This window comes from Argentina silus, assembly GCF_951799395.1.
Source record: "Argentina silus genome assembly, chromosome: Y".
Classification (NCBI taxonomy): Eukaryota; Metazoa; Chordata; class Actinopteri; order Argentiniformes; family Argentinidae; genus Argentina; species Argentina silus.
The window spans coordinates 52,484,574-52,503,330 of NC_139654.1; the positions used below are offsets into that span (position 1 = coordinate 52,484,574).

Here is an 18,757-nt window from a genome sequence, read left to right on the forward strand (position 1 = left end):
AAGATTGTTCCAGAATGTAGAGTTTTTAACAAGGCATGGACTTCTAAGTATTTATTTACTGAAGTCAAAGGTAAAGACGTGTGCTTAGTTTGTGGAGTACAGGTCACTGTGTTTAAGGATTACAATTTCAATCGCCACTACGTGACCCAACACACAGAGAAATACAATAAATTGACTGATGCAGAGCGGGCACGGGCATCTGATGCTTTGCTAGCTAAGACCAGTTATGTGATATCCCACAAAATCGCAAAAAGCGGTAAGCCATTTTCTAATGGGGAGTTTATCAAAGAGTGTTTGGTGGACTCTGCAGCGCTAATATGCCCCGAGAAAAAATAGGCATTTGAGAATGTGCCCCTCTCCAGACAAACCGTAACAAGAAGGATCGAGGACACCACAAGAAATCTGGAGCTTCAGCTGCAATACAAAGCGGACAATTTTGACTTTTTCTCCTTAGCTTTGGATGAGAGCCGCGATGTCCGCGACACAGCCCAGTTACTCGTCTTTGTACGTGGGACTTTAAGATTACGGAGGAGCTGGTAGCAATGCGGTCAATAAAAGGGACGACAACAGGGAGTGATTTGTTCACTGAGGTAAATGCATGCTTGGACAAGCTGGGACTGAAATGGGACAAACTGGCAGGTGTTACAACGGATGGTTGTCGAAATCTGACGGGGAAAAATGTCGGACTTTTGAAATGGATGCACGCAGTTCCCCAGATCACTGTTACAGCACCATAAGCAGAGCTTATCACGCAGTTCCCCGCGCCATCTGGGACTATCTGACCACGCTCTTATTCATCTGATCCCGGCATACAGGCAGAAACTAAAACTTTCTAAACCTGCTGTGCGGACATCTAAGAATTGGAGGAGCAGAGAAGCAGTGGAGGAGCTGTGTGACTGCCTAGACACCACAGACTGGGACATTTTTAAGACTGCTTCCAACAGCCTGGATGAATACACAGTCTGTGACATCATACATCAGCTTCTGTGATGACAGATGTATTCCAACACGCACCAGGGTGAGTTACAACAATGACAAGCCATGGTTCACAGCAAGACTCAAACAGCTTCGTTTGGAGAAGGAGAAGGCTTTCAGGAGTGGAGACAAGGAAAGGTTTAGACTGGCTAAGTACACGTTTGGCAAGGAGATTAAGGAGGCCAGACGACAGTACTCAAAGAAGCTGGAACAATTTGCAGCCAACGACTCCTCGTCAGTCTCGAAAGGCCTTTGAGTGATCACTGACTGCAAAACCAAATCCCCCCACTCTATGGATGACTTCAGACAGACCTGAATGAGTTCTACTGTAGATTTGACAGACAATGGAGCAGTCTTAACTCTGACCCACACAACCAACCCTCCTCCATAGCTATCACACCTCTTCTTCCCAGCCTAGACAGAGACACTACCCCCCCCCCCCACACACACACACACACACAATGGACCCAGACAGCCCCCCCCCACCCCCCCATCGCACCTCTCTCCAGGAGACATCAACAAACTGTTCAAGAAACATAACCCCCGTAAGGCAGCTTGACCAGACGCTGTCTCCCCCTCCACACTGAAGCACTGTGCAGACCAGCTGTCCCCAGTGTTTACAGACATCTTTAACACTTCACTGGTTGAATGCATGGTACCTGCCTGCTTCAAAACATCCACCATCATCCCAGTTCCCAAAAAGCAGAGGATCACAGGCCTTAATGACTACAGACCAGTCGCCCTGACCTCTGTGGTAATGAAGACCTTTGAGCGCCTCGTGCTCACCCACCTCAAGGCCATCACCAACCCCCTCCTTGACCCATTGCAGTTTGCCTACCGAGCCAACAGATCTGTCGACGATGCAGTCAACATGGGACTTCACTTCATCCTCCAGCACCTAGACTCCCCCCGCACCTACGCCAGGATCTTGTTTGTGGACTTCAGCTCTGCATTCAACACAATTGTCCCAGCTCTCCTCCAGGACAAGCTATCCCAGCTGAGCGTGCCTGAGTCCACCTGCAGATGGATCACTGACTTCCTGACAGACATGAAGCAGCAGGTACGGCTGGGCTCGCAGCCCCGGATGACACAACCCTCATTGGATTAATCTCCAATGCCGATGAGGCCGCCTACAGAGAGGAAGTTGACAGCCTGGCTTCCTGGTGCAGCCTGAACTACTTGGAGCTGAACGCCCTAAAAACTGTTGCGATGGTAGTAGACTTCAGGAGAAGCCCAGCCCCAACCGCCCCCCTCAACATGTGTGACTCCCCAGTCATTCAGATTCCTGGGGACAATAATTTCAAAGGACCTCAGGTGGGCGGAGAACATCACCTCCACCATCAACAAGGCCCAGCAGAGGATGTTCTTCCTGCGACAGTTGAAGAAATTCAACATGCCGCAGAAAGTGATGGTCGAGTTCTACACAAGTTCTACATTTCCTGTATGTGCAAATATACTTGGCCAAATAAAATAATTCTGATTCTGATTCTGATTTTACATTGTATTTATACATCAGGAGGTGTTGTGTAAGTCAGTGCTAAAAATTAACCATGTTATTGATGAATAGTTAATTTCATCAGGGCAAGAGTATTGAATCACAGACAGTTTGTTGTACATTTCGAGGAGCATGAGACTGAACATCGTGACATAGGCTACCACACAGCTGTCAGACAGATAAGCCTGGGCAAAGTGCTAAGTATGGGACCTAAGAGCAGAGATTCAAGAGTTCTGTGAGAAGAAAGGGAATGACATCCCAGAGCTCTCAGGTACAGACTGGAGAACAGATTTTGGATTTGCTGTTGATGTGACTACACTAATGAATGAACTTAATACCAAACTGCAATGCAAGGGCCTTTTTGTATATGAAATGTACAGCTTAGTGAAGGCTTTCATGAGAAAGTTGCAGTTTCTATCAAGCCAAATGGAGGACAACATTCTCACCCACCTTAATTCAGTAGGCCCAATTCAGTAGGTCTATTTTAAGAGAATCTAGTTGTGAGGTTTTTGCATATACACACTTCCAAGCATTCGCACAGAGCTGGATTTTATTTTTCAATGATGGCAGTCAGTTTAGTAGAGAGTATTCTTAATGAAAGGTGCTTTTGCAGTTAAAGAAAAGCAGAAATTTTGCAGGTGAAAACCCAGTTGGAATGAAATCTAAAAACGGGGGCAAATTAACATGTTTTACTCGTTCCTCCCACAAACCAAGATAACTCGTGTGTGTAACATTGTCATAGTAATACTCCAACAGACCGGACACAGGACTCTCCACCATAGAGCATAATTTTGAGAAGGATCTACGGGACATGCAAAATTCTCTCTCCATTCTGTCACCAAATAATAATGTGAGAACCACTTTAACCAATCCTTGCTGCATGTGCATTTGCCTACGTTTTGTGGCATGAAAGGTAGTCTGCATCACTGCTGACCATCATTATAAATGTATAGCATTGCAGTCTGTTTTCAAGCATAATTTGTGAATAAAAATAACTTGTGAATTATTCACAATAGCAAAACCAGTGTGCAGCCTACCACGGGAGCAACATGGTTACATTAACAATAGCCTTGATGAAAAGTAGCCGAAATCTACAGGGGAGATGTAGCTGATTTTACTTCTTCACCCACTAATCGGTGTATGCACCATTTGTTAACAGAAATCATGTAAATCAGATAATGTAAACAGCTTTCATAAAAAATATTGTCTTATTCAGAGTAATGGTAATAGTGAGACTATTGTTTTCTTGTAAATATAGTCAATGTTACACAAATAGACCTACCTCTGTTCATAATAGCTGTTTTGGGTCTTTTCTCACAGGTGACAAGCTGTATGCCTTGTGCCTTGAGAATTCAACTATGTGAATCCTTGTAAAATATTTATAATCACCACAATTCTCACAGCGTCTGTCATGTAGCCTAGTAGTGAAATAATTAAGATTTTAGAGAATCAACAATCACAGACTCTTATCAGCACAACCTATATTAATTGTGTGTAAAAAAAAAATCATAATCAATAACAATGAAAATATCAATAGCAACCATAAATAGCAACGCCTGTTGCCCAATATCTAGTCCTATTAAGTCAGGGTCTATTGTGATCATAGTCATTGTTGTCCACTTGCGTTCAAAGCCCTTGATACGGTCAGAGCCCATTGTGTGGACAGAATCATTGCATTTTCCAAGCAGTCCACTTTGTGGTCATAATCATTATGGTTCTCGTGGTCAAGGAGTGGTCAGAGCCCATTGTAAAGCGGTCTACATTTCGGCTCCATCTTGTCCTCCAGCACTGCATCCGGCCCACACACCCACGGATCCCCGGTCTCCCACTGCCACTTGACCATCGCCTGCCTCAAACTCTCCAGAATCGGGCCGTGATCCGGGTCAGATGCTAGGTTCCTGGTCTCCTTCTGGTCAGACTGTAAATCAAACAGCTCCCATCGCTCCCGATAATAGTACTGCTCTAGGGTCTTGAACCAGCCTGTGGGTCGACTGGACTGGGTCCGGTTCAGCAGATCCTGGAAGGTTGGGGAGACGTAAAGGTCCTGATCCACTGGGAAAGGCATGCGGTAGTGGAGGTTGTGGAGGAGGTGGTACGCCCCCTGGTGGACAGAGCGGATGGGGTAGTACATGGTGACCTCGTGGAGAGACTGGCTGGAGTAGACAGTGTGCCAGGTGGAGGGTTCAGTGGTGAGGGCCGGGAGTAAAGAGCGGCCGGTGAGGTGGACCGTGGTGGTGGGGGCGGTGGGGAGGTGGTAGGATGGATAGGGCACAGAGAGCCAGTCTAGGATGGTGGGGGTGATGTCTAGATGAAAGAGACACAGTGGCCACATTTAAATACTTTGAAATGCATTACTCCTTCCTTCAATCCCTCCCTTCTTCCCTTCCTTGAGATCTGAGTCTGTGTCTCAAGTACGTGCGTGTCCCACCTGGAAGTGTGCACTTGTTCACTCGACCAAATAGTATATAAAAGGATAGGATTGGTGTAAACATGGGCTTGAGGGAGTTTCCACCAGTCTTACACCAGTATATTCCTTCACCTGTAAATCCATTTGGGGGAGTGCACAAGTTGCACACTTCAGGAAAAGGGTGGAGAAAGGGGGTGCAGAAATATTCACTGATCTTACCATACAGACCATCTTACCATGTGGTCCTCTATGGCTCAGTCGGTAGAGCATGGCGCTAACAACGCTTAGGTTGTGGGTTTGATTCCCACTGGGACAATATATACTGAAAAATGTATGCACTCACTACAATGTAAGTCGCTTTGGATAAAAGCGTCAGCTAAATGGCATATATATACAGAGGCAGCTGTACTAGATTAGAAATAGCAGCATTATTGTCTTCATCTAGTGGCACCAAAATACTAGAATACACACTGGTAGCCAGATATGCAACAAAGTGTGAAGCTTCTATACTTCTCTCTCATTGTCTCTCTCTCTCTCTCTCTCTCTCTCACACACTCTTTTTGTCTGTCTGCCAGTGCTCGGTGTGCTGTGATGACACCAGCAAGGGTTCCGCTGTACTCTTCTATCTCGAATCAACCCATCCCATCCTCCTTCATTCCATCCCTCTCATACCCAGGAGGCTGACGTAGGACTGGCTGTTCTCCCCCCAGCGTTGGCGGTGCTCGGGTGATGACACCAGCATGGGTTCTGCCGTGCCGGAGACGTACAGGTTGGTGCGCCCGTTGGGGAAGGGGATCCCGTTGTCCGAGCTGTAAATCACCAGAGTGTCGTTCTCGAAGCCAGCCTCTCTCAACTCCTGCAGAACCAGACCAATACCTGTGGGAGAGAGATACATAGAACGTACACATGAATTGCAAGGTGATAGGTTTCAGAATACAACAGGGACTGGAGTGCCCTCTGGTGTCTGTTTTGCCTCACTCAGCTTGGTCCAGTCTGCTAACTGCAGTGTACTGTGTGTGTGTGTGCGGTGGTGTTAGTTAGAGAGATATGCAAATATAAGTTGTTAAATGTTTTAAATGAAAGTAAAGTAGTGAATATCCACAACATTGGTACTGTTCCCACTGAGATTTATCGATACACAGAAGCAAACCCTTGTCAGAATCCAAACAAAAACCCATCTAGGGTCTCAAACCATTGTCTGTTTCTATGTGTAAATAAATGTTCATGGGACCAGTACCCAGGTGTTCCCTCCTTTACTTTGTGTGTGTCATACACGCACCCTGGTCCAGTCTGCTGACAGTGGTGTACTGGGCAGCCAGGTCAGCACGTGCCATGGGGGTGTCAGGTACGAAGTAGGGGACCTGGGGAAGAAGAGGAACAGGAGAGGAGACAGATAACATTGTTTATTTGCATACCTCTGTGTAATGATAAAATGTATTCTTTCTCTCTCAAATACCAGCTGGAAACTGATTCAGTGACAGATATAACTGATGTACTATAAGGATATATTTAAAATGTTACATAAAAATACATTATATTTTTCCATAACTTGTAACCTATTTTGTCACGACTGATAAGAATCAAGTTGTTGTTCAACTCACCTTGACCTGGTCTGGGGTATAGTACTCTGGCTTCCAATCTGGAATTCTCCCCATCCCGCTCTCCCCATTCCCAAACTTTTCACAGAAGGCTCCGTACTGGGGCTGGGAATGTCCGCAGCGATGGGTATCATGGAATGCCACATACAGGAAGAAAGGTCTATCCTCCCCCCTTGTGTCTTCCTCCTCTCTCTGGGTCTGGAAAAACTTTCGGACCAACAGTTTGATCCGGGTGATATTCCGACCCACCTGGAGTACAGAATTGTTTTCCTCTGTGTAGGCGAAGTCAAAGGGGTAGACAGGACCTGGACCAACGTGCTTCTTCCCGATTATCCCTGTGTAGAGATAAAAGAGAGAGAACATTATCCCTGTGTAGAGGTAAAAGAGAGAACATTATCCCTGTGTGGGGGTAAAAGAGAGAACATTATCCCTGTGTGGGGGTAAAAGAGAGAATATTATCCCTGTGTGGGGGTAAAAGAGAGAACAGTGAATAATCACTATGAGTCTGAGGTGTCAGAGACCCATTTACACCTTGCATTAAAAAAATCATCCAACTATGTTGAAGAAGAGAGTTGGTTTCTACCTGTGCGTATGTTAGCCTGGCCCAAGAGAAGAGGCAGGCTCCGGACTCCCTCAAACGAGTTGAAGTGATGGACTCCTTGATGCAGGCCATACATGCCATTTTGATGCTAATAACAAAAGACACATATATAAGAATTTCAATTTCATTGATACTTTGTGTCATCAAGGAAAAATGAGAAGTCTGGATGACACGTGTGTGTGTGGTGGGGCGGCAACACTGTAAGGCTTGATACTACTGCATGTTCTGATGTCTTCTACTCTGTAGGCTATAGGTCGATGACTGGGAAGGAGGGCTATACTGTAGGTAGATGACTGGTAGGGGGGGCCATGGCTGGTAGGGGCTGAGGCACTTACCTGAGGCAGGCCGGTGAGGATGGTAGAGCGGCTGGGGGAACAGCTACTGACGGAGGTGAAGGCGTTCTGGAACACCAGGCTACGCCTGGCCAGGGCACGGAGGTGCGGAGTACGGACTACCGAGTTATTGTACACCTCTGTCTCGAAACCTGCATCGTCGGCTGAGAGAGACAAGTGACTTATGTAAACGAGTTGAGATGGTAAACTCACTCCTCAAGGTCAAATACCCCCATCCGCGCTGTTGAATTGCTAGCTTTTCGATAGCATAGCTGGTTTACATTGGGTATTTGAGGAGACGGTCATGTGTGTTGACAAGTCAGAGGTTGCAAGTACGAGGCTCGGTTGGAGCAAGTCGAATTGCGGGGTGACTGTTTGCAACAAATTGTTTTACGTACTCTTGATGGCTATCTGAGCGAACACATTTGATTAGTGCAAATGATAACTAATATTTGTTTTAAATGAGTTTAACTCCTGAAACCGGCACCCATTTTGCCTTGCATGAAAATTAGGCAGACTATAAAACAGACCCAAATAACACATTTCAATTTCAACCTTCCAATCAAAAGTTTAGAAATTTGACATCGTCACATTGGGCATTACTGTGTACAAACACAAAATTAGCTTGAAATGTGATTTACCCAAAGTCAAAACAATCCATAGACAACCATGGTGTCTGTCACACTTATTCTAAACATTATTATTTATATATGTTTTTATTTTATTGGATGGAAGTATCAAATATAATTTTTTTAAAAGATAGAAATGTATCTGAGCCGACACTATTCTGCAAAAGGTGACATATAACGCAATGTGACACTGCAACATCACATGAATTACATTTAAATTACTGACATTTTGTCAATATTTTATATATATTTCGAAAATGTACATGGACACCCTGGAATATCATATCTAAATGTTTTGTGCGCTCTGTATCGCCAACGAAAATTCAAAAAATCACTAAAAGAAGATTCTAGAAATGATCTTTGAGGTGTGTTCTTTGAGATTAGGCCTATGCAGTAAAAACATGATAATGGGAAATTGGACCAAGCATTTGAAGTGAAGTGACCGGGAGCAATACACTTACCGATTATGAGGAGGACATTTCTCCTCTTTGCCTCTCCGATGCAGAATATTACGATTAACAACACAACCAACACGTGATAATGCGCAATGGCCATTCTCATACTTCCTATAAACACAAACTTTTCAGCTCCTGTACCTTTAGGGCAAATAAGACCTAAAACAATAATCCAAATATCAACAACTCCAGCCAAAGCATTTGTTGGCTTTATTTTCTACACTTAGGTGCCCTCTATAAATTGGTTGGTCATTTTTAAAACATTGATAAGAACATTTACAACCTCTTCATACTTCTTCCTGAAACGCAAGACAGCTGCTTTGTAAATCCCGCCTACTTTGGTCACACGATCAGGGTCACATGACGCGTAGTGTTTTCACAGTGGGACTAGACGCAGCAAAATGTTTTTTTTTCTAAAACTCAGTTGATCTGACAGTTTCAGAGGAAGTGGTTTTGGCGAGATGCAGTGATTTTGCCTACGTTTACACATTGTAGGCAACTTGCGGGGAACAAACAGAACAGCTTTTGAGTTTGAGAAGAGAAAGCCAGGAGAATAAGGTTTGTTCTATTCATTCTGTCTGCTGCATGTTGTATTGTCTGTCAGTTAGTATGTAAACATATATACTATATGGCTATTTACACGCAGGGGATATTGCTTGATGATATAGAAGTATATGGACCTTTAACCCCCCAAAATAAAACGACTGAATTTGTCAAGAAATATGAGAGAATAATACACAGCGCTGAGATTTTAAGACTAATATAAACCAGCAGCAGCGACCCAGTAGCGTAGTGGTCATAGACAATAGGGTTTCTGTCTCCCCGAGAGCTCCGAACATCTGAAAGGTTAAATGCAAAAGTTACAACAGCTGGTGCATTATTCAGTAGCAACATTACAACATGAAGCCATGGTAGACAAAATAAGACAGTCGTCAAGAGAGCTATATCCAGCATCTTGTCTTCCTTCACCTCTGCGACTGGTGCAAGTCGTTACAGTATAACTTTTCATTTTACCAGCAAGGAATAATTTGTAATCTTATTAGCTTCCTGACACGAGCTCCAGGTAGTGATGGGCAAATGAAGCTTTTGTGAAGCACTGAACCACTTGTGCCAATTGTTTCGAAAATGGGTTCATTACTCGAAGCTTCAGTTACAGTGACCTCTCCTGGCGAAGTGCAAGGCTGCAGTCAAATTAGGCAGGCTAGTTGGTGGACAGGAGGCTTTTAATTACACGCACGCACGCACGCACGAACACACACACCTCAATGAGCAGTGTTGGAGAAACTACTTTACTTTTGTAGAAAAGATCTTTTGTTCTGAAGCATCTTTGCTTTGATCAACCTTGGATTTAAAGTATTGTAACGACCCTGTGAAAGGCCCGTTAGCAATTCCGCCAAGGGAGTTACCGCTCTTGGTGTTGTGGCTAGCGCGGCCGGTTTGTAAGCGAAAGATTGCGAGTTCGATACCCGCTTAAGGCAAGCTGCTCTACCACGCCGTTCGCTACAGCATCTTTGCTTTGATGAAATTCTTTGATGCACACACACACTAAGACTGAGTATCATGTTCTATTTACAAATAAAGATTGATGAATGTGTGTATTGTGTTATTGAGGAGAGAGTGCTGGGGAAAATATGGCATAGGTTGGGTGTGTTTGTGTAAGTATGGCAGGGGGTGATTATGTGGGATGGGGAACACTCAAAGATTACAAGAAGAACACTCAGAGAATACAAACGCAATACCAACAACTCAACAGCAACAACGCACCTACTACGACAATCCACAAATTGTGCATTGTTTAGAGCGGTTATAAAGTGTTGAGGCACTCAAATTCAAAACTGTCGCAACCTTTCACCTGTCAGAATCGAGACGAGGCAGTGCCAGTGAATCACCTGATTGGACCGCGAACCAGTCAGGTGATTCATTCAGGCAACGAAGCAGTTGCTGCTTCGGACGTCATATGTCACGTGATATATGACGTCCGAAGCAAGCTTCGAAGCAGTGCTTCGATAAAAATTGTTGGTCAGTGTTTGAAGCACGTATCGAAGCTTCAGTATCAAACTGCCATCACTAGCTCCAGGTGATTGATTAATTTCCTTATTACACGCACCTCTCTAGCGAGAAGCCAATGAGAATAAATAAATCAGGGGCGTTCCTTGACGACAGGGAACGCCCCTTGACACTTGCCGCAGAGAGAAGAGGAGACGTACAGCCAGAGATTTTAGAATACAGCGATGTGTGATTATGAAGGGGCAATGTCTAAATTCACATTGAAAGTCACATGATAGTATGGTAAATTTAAAGACAATATAAGGGTTTGTAATACCACACCTAGGGAAGAGATCACAAGAAAACAGATGGTCCTAGAACATTTGGAGAATGCAGTCAAGAGGGGTGAGGTCAGATTGAGGGGTTTGCTATAGGTGAAGAGAACAAAGGATCAAAGCTGGAGAAACCAGGATAGAGTAATTAAAAGTTAGGGTAATTAAGTAATAAACAAAGTTATAAACAGCCAGAACAAGGCGTCGGCAAGGTCTGACCAGACTAAATGGCGCCAGCCAGGTGGGCGGCGCACACCTTGATGACGAAATATAGATCTTGAATGTTATTGGTGCATGTAGACAGGAAACAGAAATACGTTCAATAGAAGGCGTTAACCTGTGCGAAGTCTATAAAGGCAGGTGACTGAAGAGATAACGGGGTCAACTTTGCAAACCTGAACGGCTAAATATTCTCTGTAAATAAAGTCTTTGAATTAATCAACAGCTCTGGTTAACGGTATTTTATTTCAAAGTATTATAACTTAAATTCTACGACAATAGGAGGTAGTTCCTTTACTTTCCTGTGAATGAACAACTGCTGTCAAGAATGTATAGACCCTCCTACTTTAACTTCTATGTCTAAGATGACAATAGTCATGCCCAGATGTGTGGAGGAAACGGGGGGGCATCCAGGCAGGAGAGATCCATTAGCTTTTAGACTGCTCAATCTGTGCAATGTGGTAGTGTTGATCAATTAATGTAACAGCTGAGATGGCAAGGTTTGATTTTAAAGAGTAACTAGTAGCAAAAACATGACTGGGTTGATTGCACCGGCTTTGAACGGGCTGCTAGCGAAAATAGAGTTGTTGCTCCGAGTGTTGTGTTTCCTCACAGTTTTATGTGCACAGGTTAAATCATGTTGAGTCAAGGGGCAACGTGCAGTAAAAGCATGATCTCCCCAAATCCCCTAGTAAGATTTTGTTCTCAATATGTGCCTCCTCAAATCCTAGAGGCAGGAAACGCCACTACATCTGAGTTACAGTTAAAGAACTCATATCAGTATGATAACCCATTTTTCCTTTTCTTTTTATGTGGTAAACAGATATGCCGACATGGAATTGGAATACAGTATGGCTGAATATTGCTTTGGATCTTGATTCAATCTCATAATACTGGTTTTAGGACTCCTCTTGGTTGGTTTTGTCACTTTAGCCTCTCTGGCGAGAGCGTGAAGAAGTGGATGACATGTCTGTCCACGACCAACACAAACAACCTTCCCGGCCTGATTCAAGCTGAGATGAGGGAAAAAGTCCTCTAAAAGAAAAGGGTGTGTGTGTGTGTGTGTGTGTGTGTGTGTGTGTGTGTCCTCTAGACTCTCCCATTATGGAGCCCCTGTTGGACCGGTCCCTGCTCGGGGGAGCCTCGGCGAGGGAGAGATTGGGCTCCTGTTGCTCCTACCGTACCTTACGCTCCTGGCTGCCTATCCTCACCTGGCTCCCCAGGTACAGGCACCTCTGGCTCCAGATGGACCTGATCGCTGGGCTCACTGTGGGGCTGACTACTGTACCACAAGCCCTGGCTTACGCTGAAGTGGCCGGCTTACCTGTACAGGTGAGTTCTTGTGGTTGGTGTCGTTAAGGGTTGGGCAATTTCAAAATGTTCTTATTCATGATATTACTTTAGACAATTGCACAAACAAAATTCACAATATACGATAATATCGTTAACATAGGTATGCTGGAGACATACCAGTGTGAGCAAAAATGATTGTTCTATGGCTGGTGTTATAAAGAGTCTGGTGAAACAAAGAGACATGTTCTAACCCCCAGATGTGCATTGCCTTATAAAAAGCAGGACACTGCACATTTATGTTTTATGCACTTTTATTTTTTTCTGTAAGAGAACAATAACATCGATATGCTCCAATTATCGACCCAACCTTAGCGGAGTTGATGTGTGAGTGAGTGGGCTTGGTGAGGTTAGGTATTTAGTGAATTCATGGGCTTGATGGGGTTTCAGACTATAGGCCGTACCAACCATACTGTGCTGGCACAGATTTTTTGCATTGCATTTTTTTCAGCACAGTTCTGGTTGTTAAATAGGGAGCCAACTCAAGTCATCATGTCTCAGTCAAGGTTATTCGTTGTATTGTTAACAAATCCTGAACGGGGAATCTTTTATAATAAATAGGGTTAGGGTTTAGCGCATATAGCGGCTTCAGTAGCCTATCACAAGTTGCTGGCTAGTTCCACATAGGCTATAGCCTACACAGTGAATCTATGCACGCTTTATTGGAAAGCTGACTACTGATTATCGACAAAGACATTACCGTATCTTATCAGTGACAAATGAGGCTAAATCAGCTGGAAGTTTATGCAATCGATCTGTCGGAAAATTCATACATTCGCAACAAGCCAATCTCTTCTAGTTAAGGGAGCCTGCTCAGCCAACTCACATGTTTCTTTCCATGTCATGTCATGTTGGTAGGTAGGCTACGATAGACAGATAGTTACAGATACTGATAAACTTCATCTCATGTTTAATGCAAACCCTTACTGCTGGTTTAGGCATCTAGCGGTGGTGCATCTCTCAAAAGTCAAAAAGTATAAAAAATGTACTTCAATTGTCAATAGTGGATTTGTCAGTCATCATTGGCTAGTGCACTTTTATTTAATATCCCCCAAATATTACATAATAATATTCTCGCATGAATCCCTATCTTTATTCTGTAATCAATACATTGCACTATCAAAAGCCGACTCACACTTATTCATGCCAGATTGCACAAAAAAGTTTCCCCTGCTTCTTTGCGCTGTGAGGGAATGCGTGATGGCGGTATGATTGTAGATAGGAGTTGGTCCCATTACTTCGTCCTACTTAAAATAACCTGGTATTTAGACCATTTTCACTCTTCATCTCTGTAATTCATGAGCTGCTATAATAAACTTGATTTTGCCAATCTATCTGATAAGGCAAACCATTCTCTTTTCAAACATCCTTTACAGCTCTTGCCACCACAAGGCTTTCGGCAGCACAACTCATGTTCTGTCAGAGCAGTGGCACTGAGGTAGATGCCCAGAAATGTCCCGAACATTTTGGAAAAGCAAATTCAGGCAGAAGGGCACACACTGTCACAGACTGCCAATGCATCATAACTAATGATTCGGCATGGTTATTTAGGGGAACATGCTACATATGGTACCTTTAAAAGTCCAGTATGTAACATTCAGGCTTTCTAAAGGCTTCCAAATAGTTGCAATGACTGTTTAATCAGTATGAGAATGAGATCCCTTGAATGAAATATTTTATTTATGAACACTGTTTTGGTTCCGCAAACGCGCTTTCTAAAATGGACTGTCCTACCCAACATTTGGTTCTCCCTCTCTCTCCTTTTTTCCCTTCTACACCACACCCCTACTCTTTTCCACCTTCACCCCATCTACCCCCTCTCTCCCTCCACACAGTACGGCCTGTACTCTGCCTTCATGGGGGGCTTCATCTACACCCTCCTTGGGACCTCCAAGGATGTGACCCTGGGCCCCACGGCCATCATGTCCCTGCTGTGTGCTTCCTACGTGAGGCACGACCCAGTACGAGCTGTCATCCTCAGCCTGCTCTGCGGAGCCATCCAGACCGCCATGGCCCTACTACGACTGGGTGAGAGGGGGATGGAGGGAAGGTGTGTGTAGGGGAGGGGGTGATATGAGAGAGAGAGAGAGAACAAATTTGATTGTGCAAAAACTAAAAGTAGTCAGAAAGTCTGTGGTGGAGATAGGTTGATGTATTCAGGGTTTGCTGGCTAGTTACTGGCTGCATTTAGCTATTTGAACTCCAAAGGCAAACGCAAAGCCTAGAATCAGTACAATGATGTGATGGAACACACCTGACTAATCAGAAACACACCAAGCCAATTGTCCCATTACTTTTGGGTGCCCTGAAATAGGGGGTCTATGCATAAAAAGTGTTGTAATTTCTGAATTGTGAAACCAATATGTACACAAATACCATCAAATAAAAGCTCATTTAAAGTCCAAACTTTTGGAGTGTAGAGCCAAATAAAGAAAAAATGCTTCACTGTCCCATTACTTGCGCAGGGAACTGTATATGTTCTAAAATTAGAGACAATTGAGTCACCTCAAGTCTTGAGTCACCTAAATTGTTTAAGTTATTGCGCTAGTAATGGTTATCCGTGATAGATTTTTGTGAAGAACTATTTTACCGTGTCAGTTTTAAATTCCACAACTGTACCCAAGCAGTTTGAATACTTTGCATTAACTATGACTAACTAACTATGTATTCCCTTTGCTGAGTCATGTGTTGTGGATAGACTGGCTGAGCTGTTTTCCTCCTGTGGAGTATCAGTATTGTTACTTATGGGGGATCTGAACATGGATTGGTTGACACACTTTTCTGATCAACTTAAAGATGTATACAGTGATCTAAATTTTACACAGTTTATATCTAATCCCAGTGAAATCTACCCTGATTGACATTATATTGACAAACAGACCCCATACGTACATATCCAGTGGTGTTTTTGCAAATGATATCAGTGAACATTGCCCTATTGTCTGTGTCAGAGATACTAGGGAGCATGTTTATTTCGTTAAATGCAGCAGAAAAATAGAAGTTTAATAGCACAAACTGGTGACTGTACCGTCTGTTGGGTATCAGTGTTCATCTAAATGTAAACCCAGATTTATCTCTAAGAGGAATTTTAGAAACCTTAATGACCAAGGTTTTTTTGTGAGTGATATAGAAAAATGTGTCCGACATACCTGACCCTGAATTAGCCATTGCCTATTTTTCTGCTGCATTTAACAAAATAAACATGCTCCCATTAAAAACCTAAGGCTAAAGGATAGACATAATCCATAGTTTACGGATGAACTGTCAGAGGCAGTACTCCATATTCCATACAAGGAATACTGTCTGGGCCAAAGCTAGACATACTGTACTGACTCTGCTGTGGAATGCAGCCAATTGAGGAATATGCATTGTTATGACCAGGAAAGTAAAATCTGCTTATTACCTGGATGCTCTGTATAGTAGTGGTGGAAACCCAGCTAAATTCTGGAAAACGGTTAAATCCCTGAAACATAGTTCCACTACTGCACTGCCCCAACAAATCATGTCAGATTCTGTCCCCATAAATGACAACAGGTAAATTAGTAATGGTTTTAATCAACACTTTGTGTCCTCAGGACACTTGTTTGATAAGCTAGGTTAATCAGGTGTCCCTAAAATTGTGGGGAATGAGGATACAGTTGTCTGCCAGCCTGAGCTTTACAGTGACATTAAACCCATATTCTCCTTTAGATAGCTCTCAGATTTAGAAGTGCTTGATGCTCTATTAAATATAAATGTAAAGAAGTCAACAGGGGCTGACCTACTGGACCCTGGTCTGCTGAAGCTTGCGGCGCCTCTTATAGCTAGGCTCCTAGCTCATATCTCTCGCTTAGCTCTGGGACTATCCACAAGATGTGCAAAGCAGCCCATGTGCAACCACTACATAAGGGTGGGGACTGCAGCGACCTAAATCATTATCCTCTAATCTCCATCTTTCATCTGTAGCTAACTGTAACAAGGTCCGTTTGTACACAGAGGCAGACGCAGCGTTACGGTAAGGGAAAAACTCTCCCGTTTATTCATCAAGTTCAATGTCACACTCTCTGGGCTTTCCAGCCTCGTCAGCATGTCTCTCTCTCACGACTCGCCGTTCCCAGCTCTCCTCGCCTACTGAAATGGCAGAAGCACACACATCTTAAACCTTCGCCAACGAGACTTCATTTGCAGCAGGTGTGCAACAAAGTCTCGCCGACACAACCCCGGCCACGGTCCTGTAGCTCCCTCTACAGGCCGAACGCTGCATGTCCCCCCACATACCCCCACCGCCCGTCACAGGCCGGGGACCCGACGGCCGACGACCTACTCCCCCCCCCCCTGCACGGGAGAGGAAGTCTGCCACGACCATCTGCGCCCCCGGTCTGTGCACGACGGAAAAGTTGAAGGGCTGCAACGCGAGGTACCACCGGGTGATCCTCGCGTTCACATCCTTCATGCGGTGGAGCCACTGGAGGGGGGCATGGTCGGAGTAGAGGGTGAAAGCGCGACCCAGCAGGTAGTAGCGGAGGGTGCCGACCGCCCACTTGATGGCCAGGCACTCCTTCTCCACGGTGCTGTACCGGCCCTCCCTCTCCGACAGCTTGCGGCTCAGGTACAGCACCGGTCGGTCGGCCCCCTCCACGCGCTGGGTCAGCACTGCTCCCAGCCCTCTATCCGACGCGTCCGTCTGTAGGGAGAAAGGGAGGTTAAAATCAGGCGCATACAGGACCGTTTCTCCACAAAGAGCTCCCTTAAGGGCCTCGAACGACCCCTGGCACTGGCCCGACCATTGGACCGGATCCGGGGCACCCTTCCGGGTGAGGTCCGTCAAGGGACTGGCCAGCTCTGAAAACCCTGGTACGAACTGCCGGTAATATCCAGCCAGCCCCAGGAAGGCCCTCACCTCCTTCTTCGTCTTGGGCCGGGGAGAGGCGGCGATGGCCGCAGTCTTTTCAATCTGCGGTCGCACCTCCCCCCGTCCCAAGTGGTACCCCAGATACCGGATCTTCCTCCGCCCGAACTTTTTCGGGTTGGCCGTCAGCCCCGCCTGCCTCAGGGACCGCAGAACAGCAGCCACACTCCGCACATGCTGGCAGAGTGCAGAGGCAGAGTGCGGCCGCAGAATACGGTCCATGAGGCGCTGAAAAGTGGCTGGGGCTCCGAACAACCCGAAAGGGAGCACGGTGAACTGGAATAACCCGAGCGGAGTGGAGAATGCCGTTTTCTCCCGGGACACCGGCGAGAGTGGAATCTGCCAGTATCCCTTCGTGCAATCCAATGTCGTGAAGTACCTGGCCGTACCAAGCCGGTCCAAGAGCTCGTCCACCCGGGGCATCGGATACGCATCGAACTTGGAGACCGCATTAACCCGTCTATAATCCACACAGAACCGTATAGCCCCATCTGGCTTGTTGACAAGCACGATGGGGCTACACCAATCACTGCGGGACTCCTCGACCACCCCCAGCTCCAGCATGGCTTCCAACTCCCTGCACACAACGTCTCGTTTGTGCACCGGCAACCTATAGGGACGCGTGCGCACCGTTAAACCCGGCTGCGTTTCTATATGGTGGTCGATGAGCGTAGTCCGACCGGGCAGGGGAGAGAACACGTCGGCGAACTTGACCTGCAAATCTGCAACGTCCGCGGCTAGCAGAGAGATGGTTATCAATATCGACCGGAGTGCTAACCTTCGATTTTGGGACTTCCGGACCGAACTCCTCTCTCTCTGGAATTACCGTAGCCAGAGCAACAGTGACCACGTCGTTCCATTTTTTTAGGAGATTGACGTGATACACCTGTAAGCTATCCCCCCGGTCCGCGCGTACAACCTCATAATCCACGTCCCCCATGCGACGTGTGAACACAAACGGCCCTTGCCACTTCGCGAGTAATTTCGTGCTGGAGGTGGGTAACAGTACGAGCACCTTGTCTCCCGGTGTAAACTCTCGTAGGGTAGTCCCCCTGTCATACAGGCGTTTCTGACGCTCCTGGGCTTGCAGCAAATGCTCACGTGAGATAGCCACTAGGGCGTGGAGCTTTGTGCGCAAGTCGAGGACGTACTGGATCTCACTTTTACTGTCGCTAGACCCTTCCTTCCAATTTTCTTTAAGCAGGTCTAGGACACCCCGGGGCTTCCGCCCGTAGAGTAATTCAAACGGGGAAAACCCGGTGGAAGCTTGGGGAACTTCCCGCACCGCAAACAACAGGGGATCTAGCCATTTATGCCAATTCCGACTATCCTCGTGTACAAACTTCCGGATCATTGACTTCAAGGTCCGATTGAACCGTTCACAAAGGCCATCAGTGGCCGGGTGGTAAACGCTGGTTCGAATCGCCTTGATGTTCAACAAGCCATACAGTTCCTTGAGGGTGCGTGACATAAAATTAGTGCCCTGATCG

At 45.6% G+C, this 18,757-nt stretch overlaps 2 protein-coding genes across 2 annotated transcripts in view; one reads left to right on the plus strand and one right to left on the minus strand.

Annotated features, from left to right (window-relative positions):
• Nucleotides 1–2,603: 2,603 nt before the first annotated feature.
• Nucleotides 2,604–8,786, minus strand: sgsh (N-sulfoglucosamine sulfohydrolase (sulfamidase)). The gene is made up of 7 exons (XM_083696603.1): nt 8,499–8,786; nt 7,412–7,572; nt 7,059–7,164; nt 6,479–6,810; nt 6,157–6,238; nt 5,550–5,753; nt 2,604–4,774 (listed from the first exon to the last, which is right to left on the minus strand). The coding sequence occupies exons 1-7, from the start codon at nt 8,596–8,598 to the stop codon at nt 4,206–4,208; spliced, it is 1,554 nt and encodes a 517-aa protein (XP_083552729.1). The 5' UTR covers nt 8,599–8,786; the 3' UTR covers nt 2,604–4,205.
• Nucleotides 8,787–8,900: 114 nt separating this feature from the next.
• Nucleotides 8,901–18,757, plus strand: part of slc26a11 (solute carrier family 26 member 11) — a 46,267-nt gene continuing 36,410 nt past the window's right edge. The window contains exons 1-3 of the mRNA XM_083696701.1: nt 8,901–9,050; nt 12,123–12,361; nt 14,215–14,407. Coding sequence (XP_083552827.1) covers nt 12,134–12,361; nt 14,215–14,407 — 421 coding nt within the window. The 5' untranslated portion in view covers nt 8,901–9,050; nt 12,123–12,133. The remainder of the gene's footprint in view (nt 9,051–12,122; nt 12,362–14,214; nt 14,408–18,757) is intronic.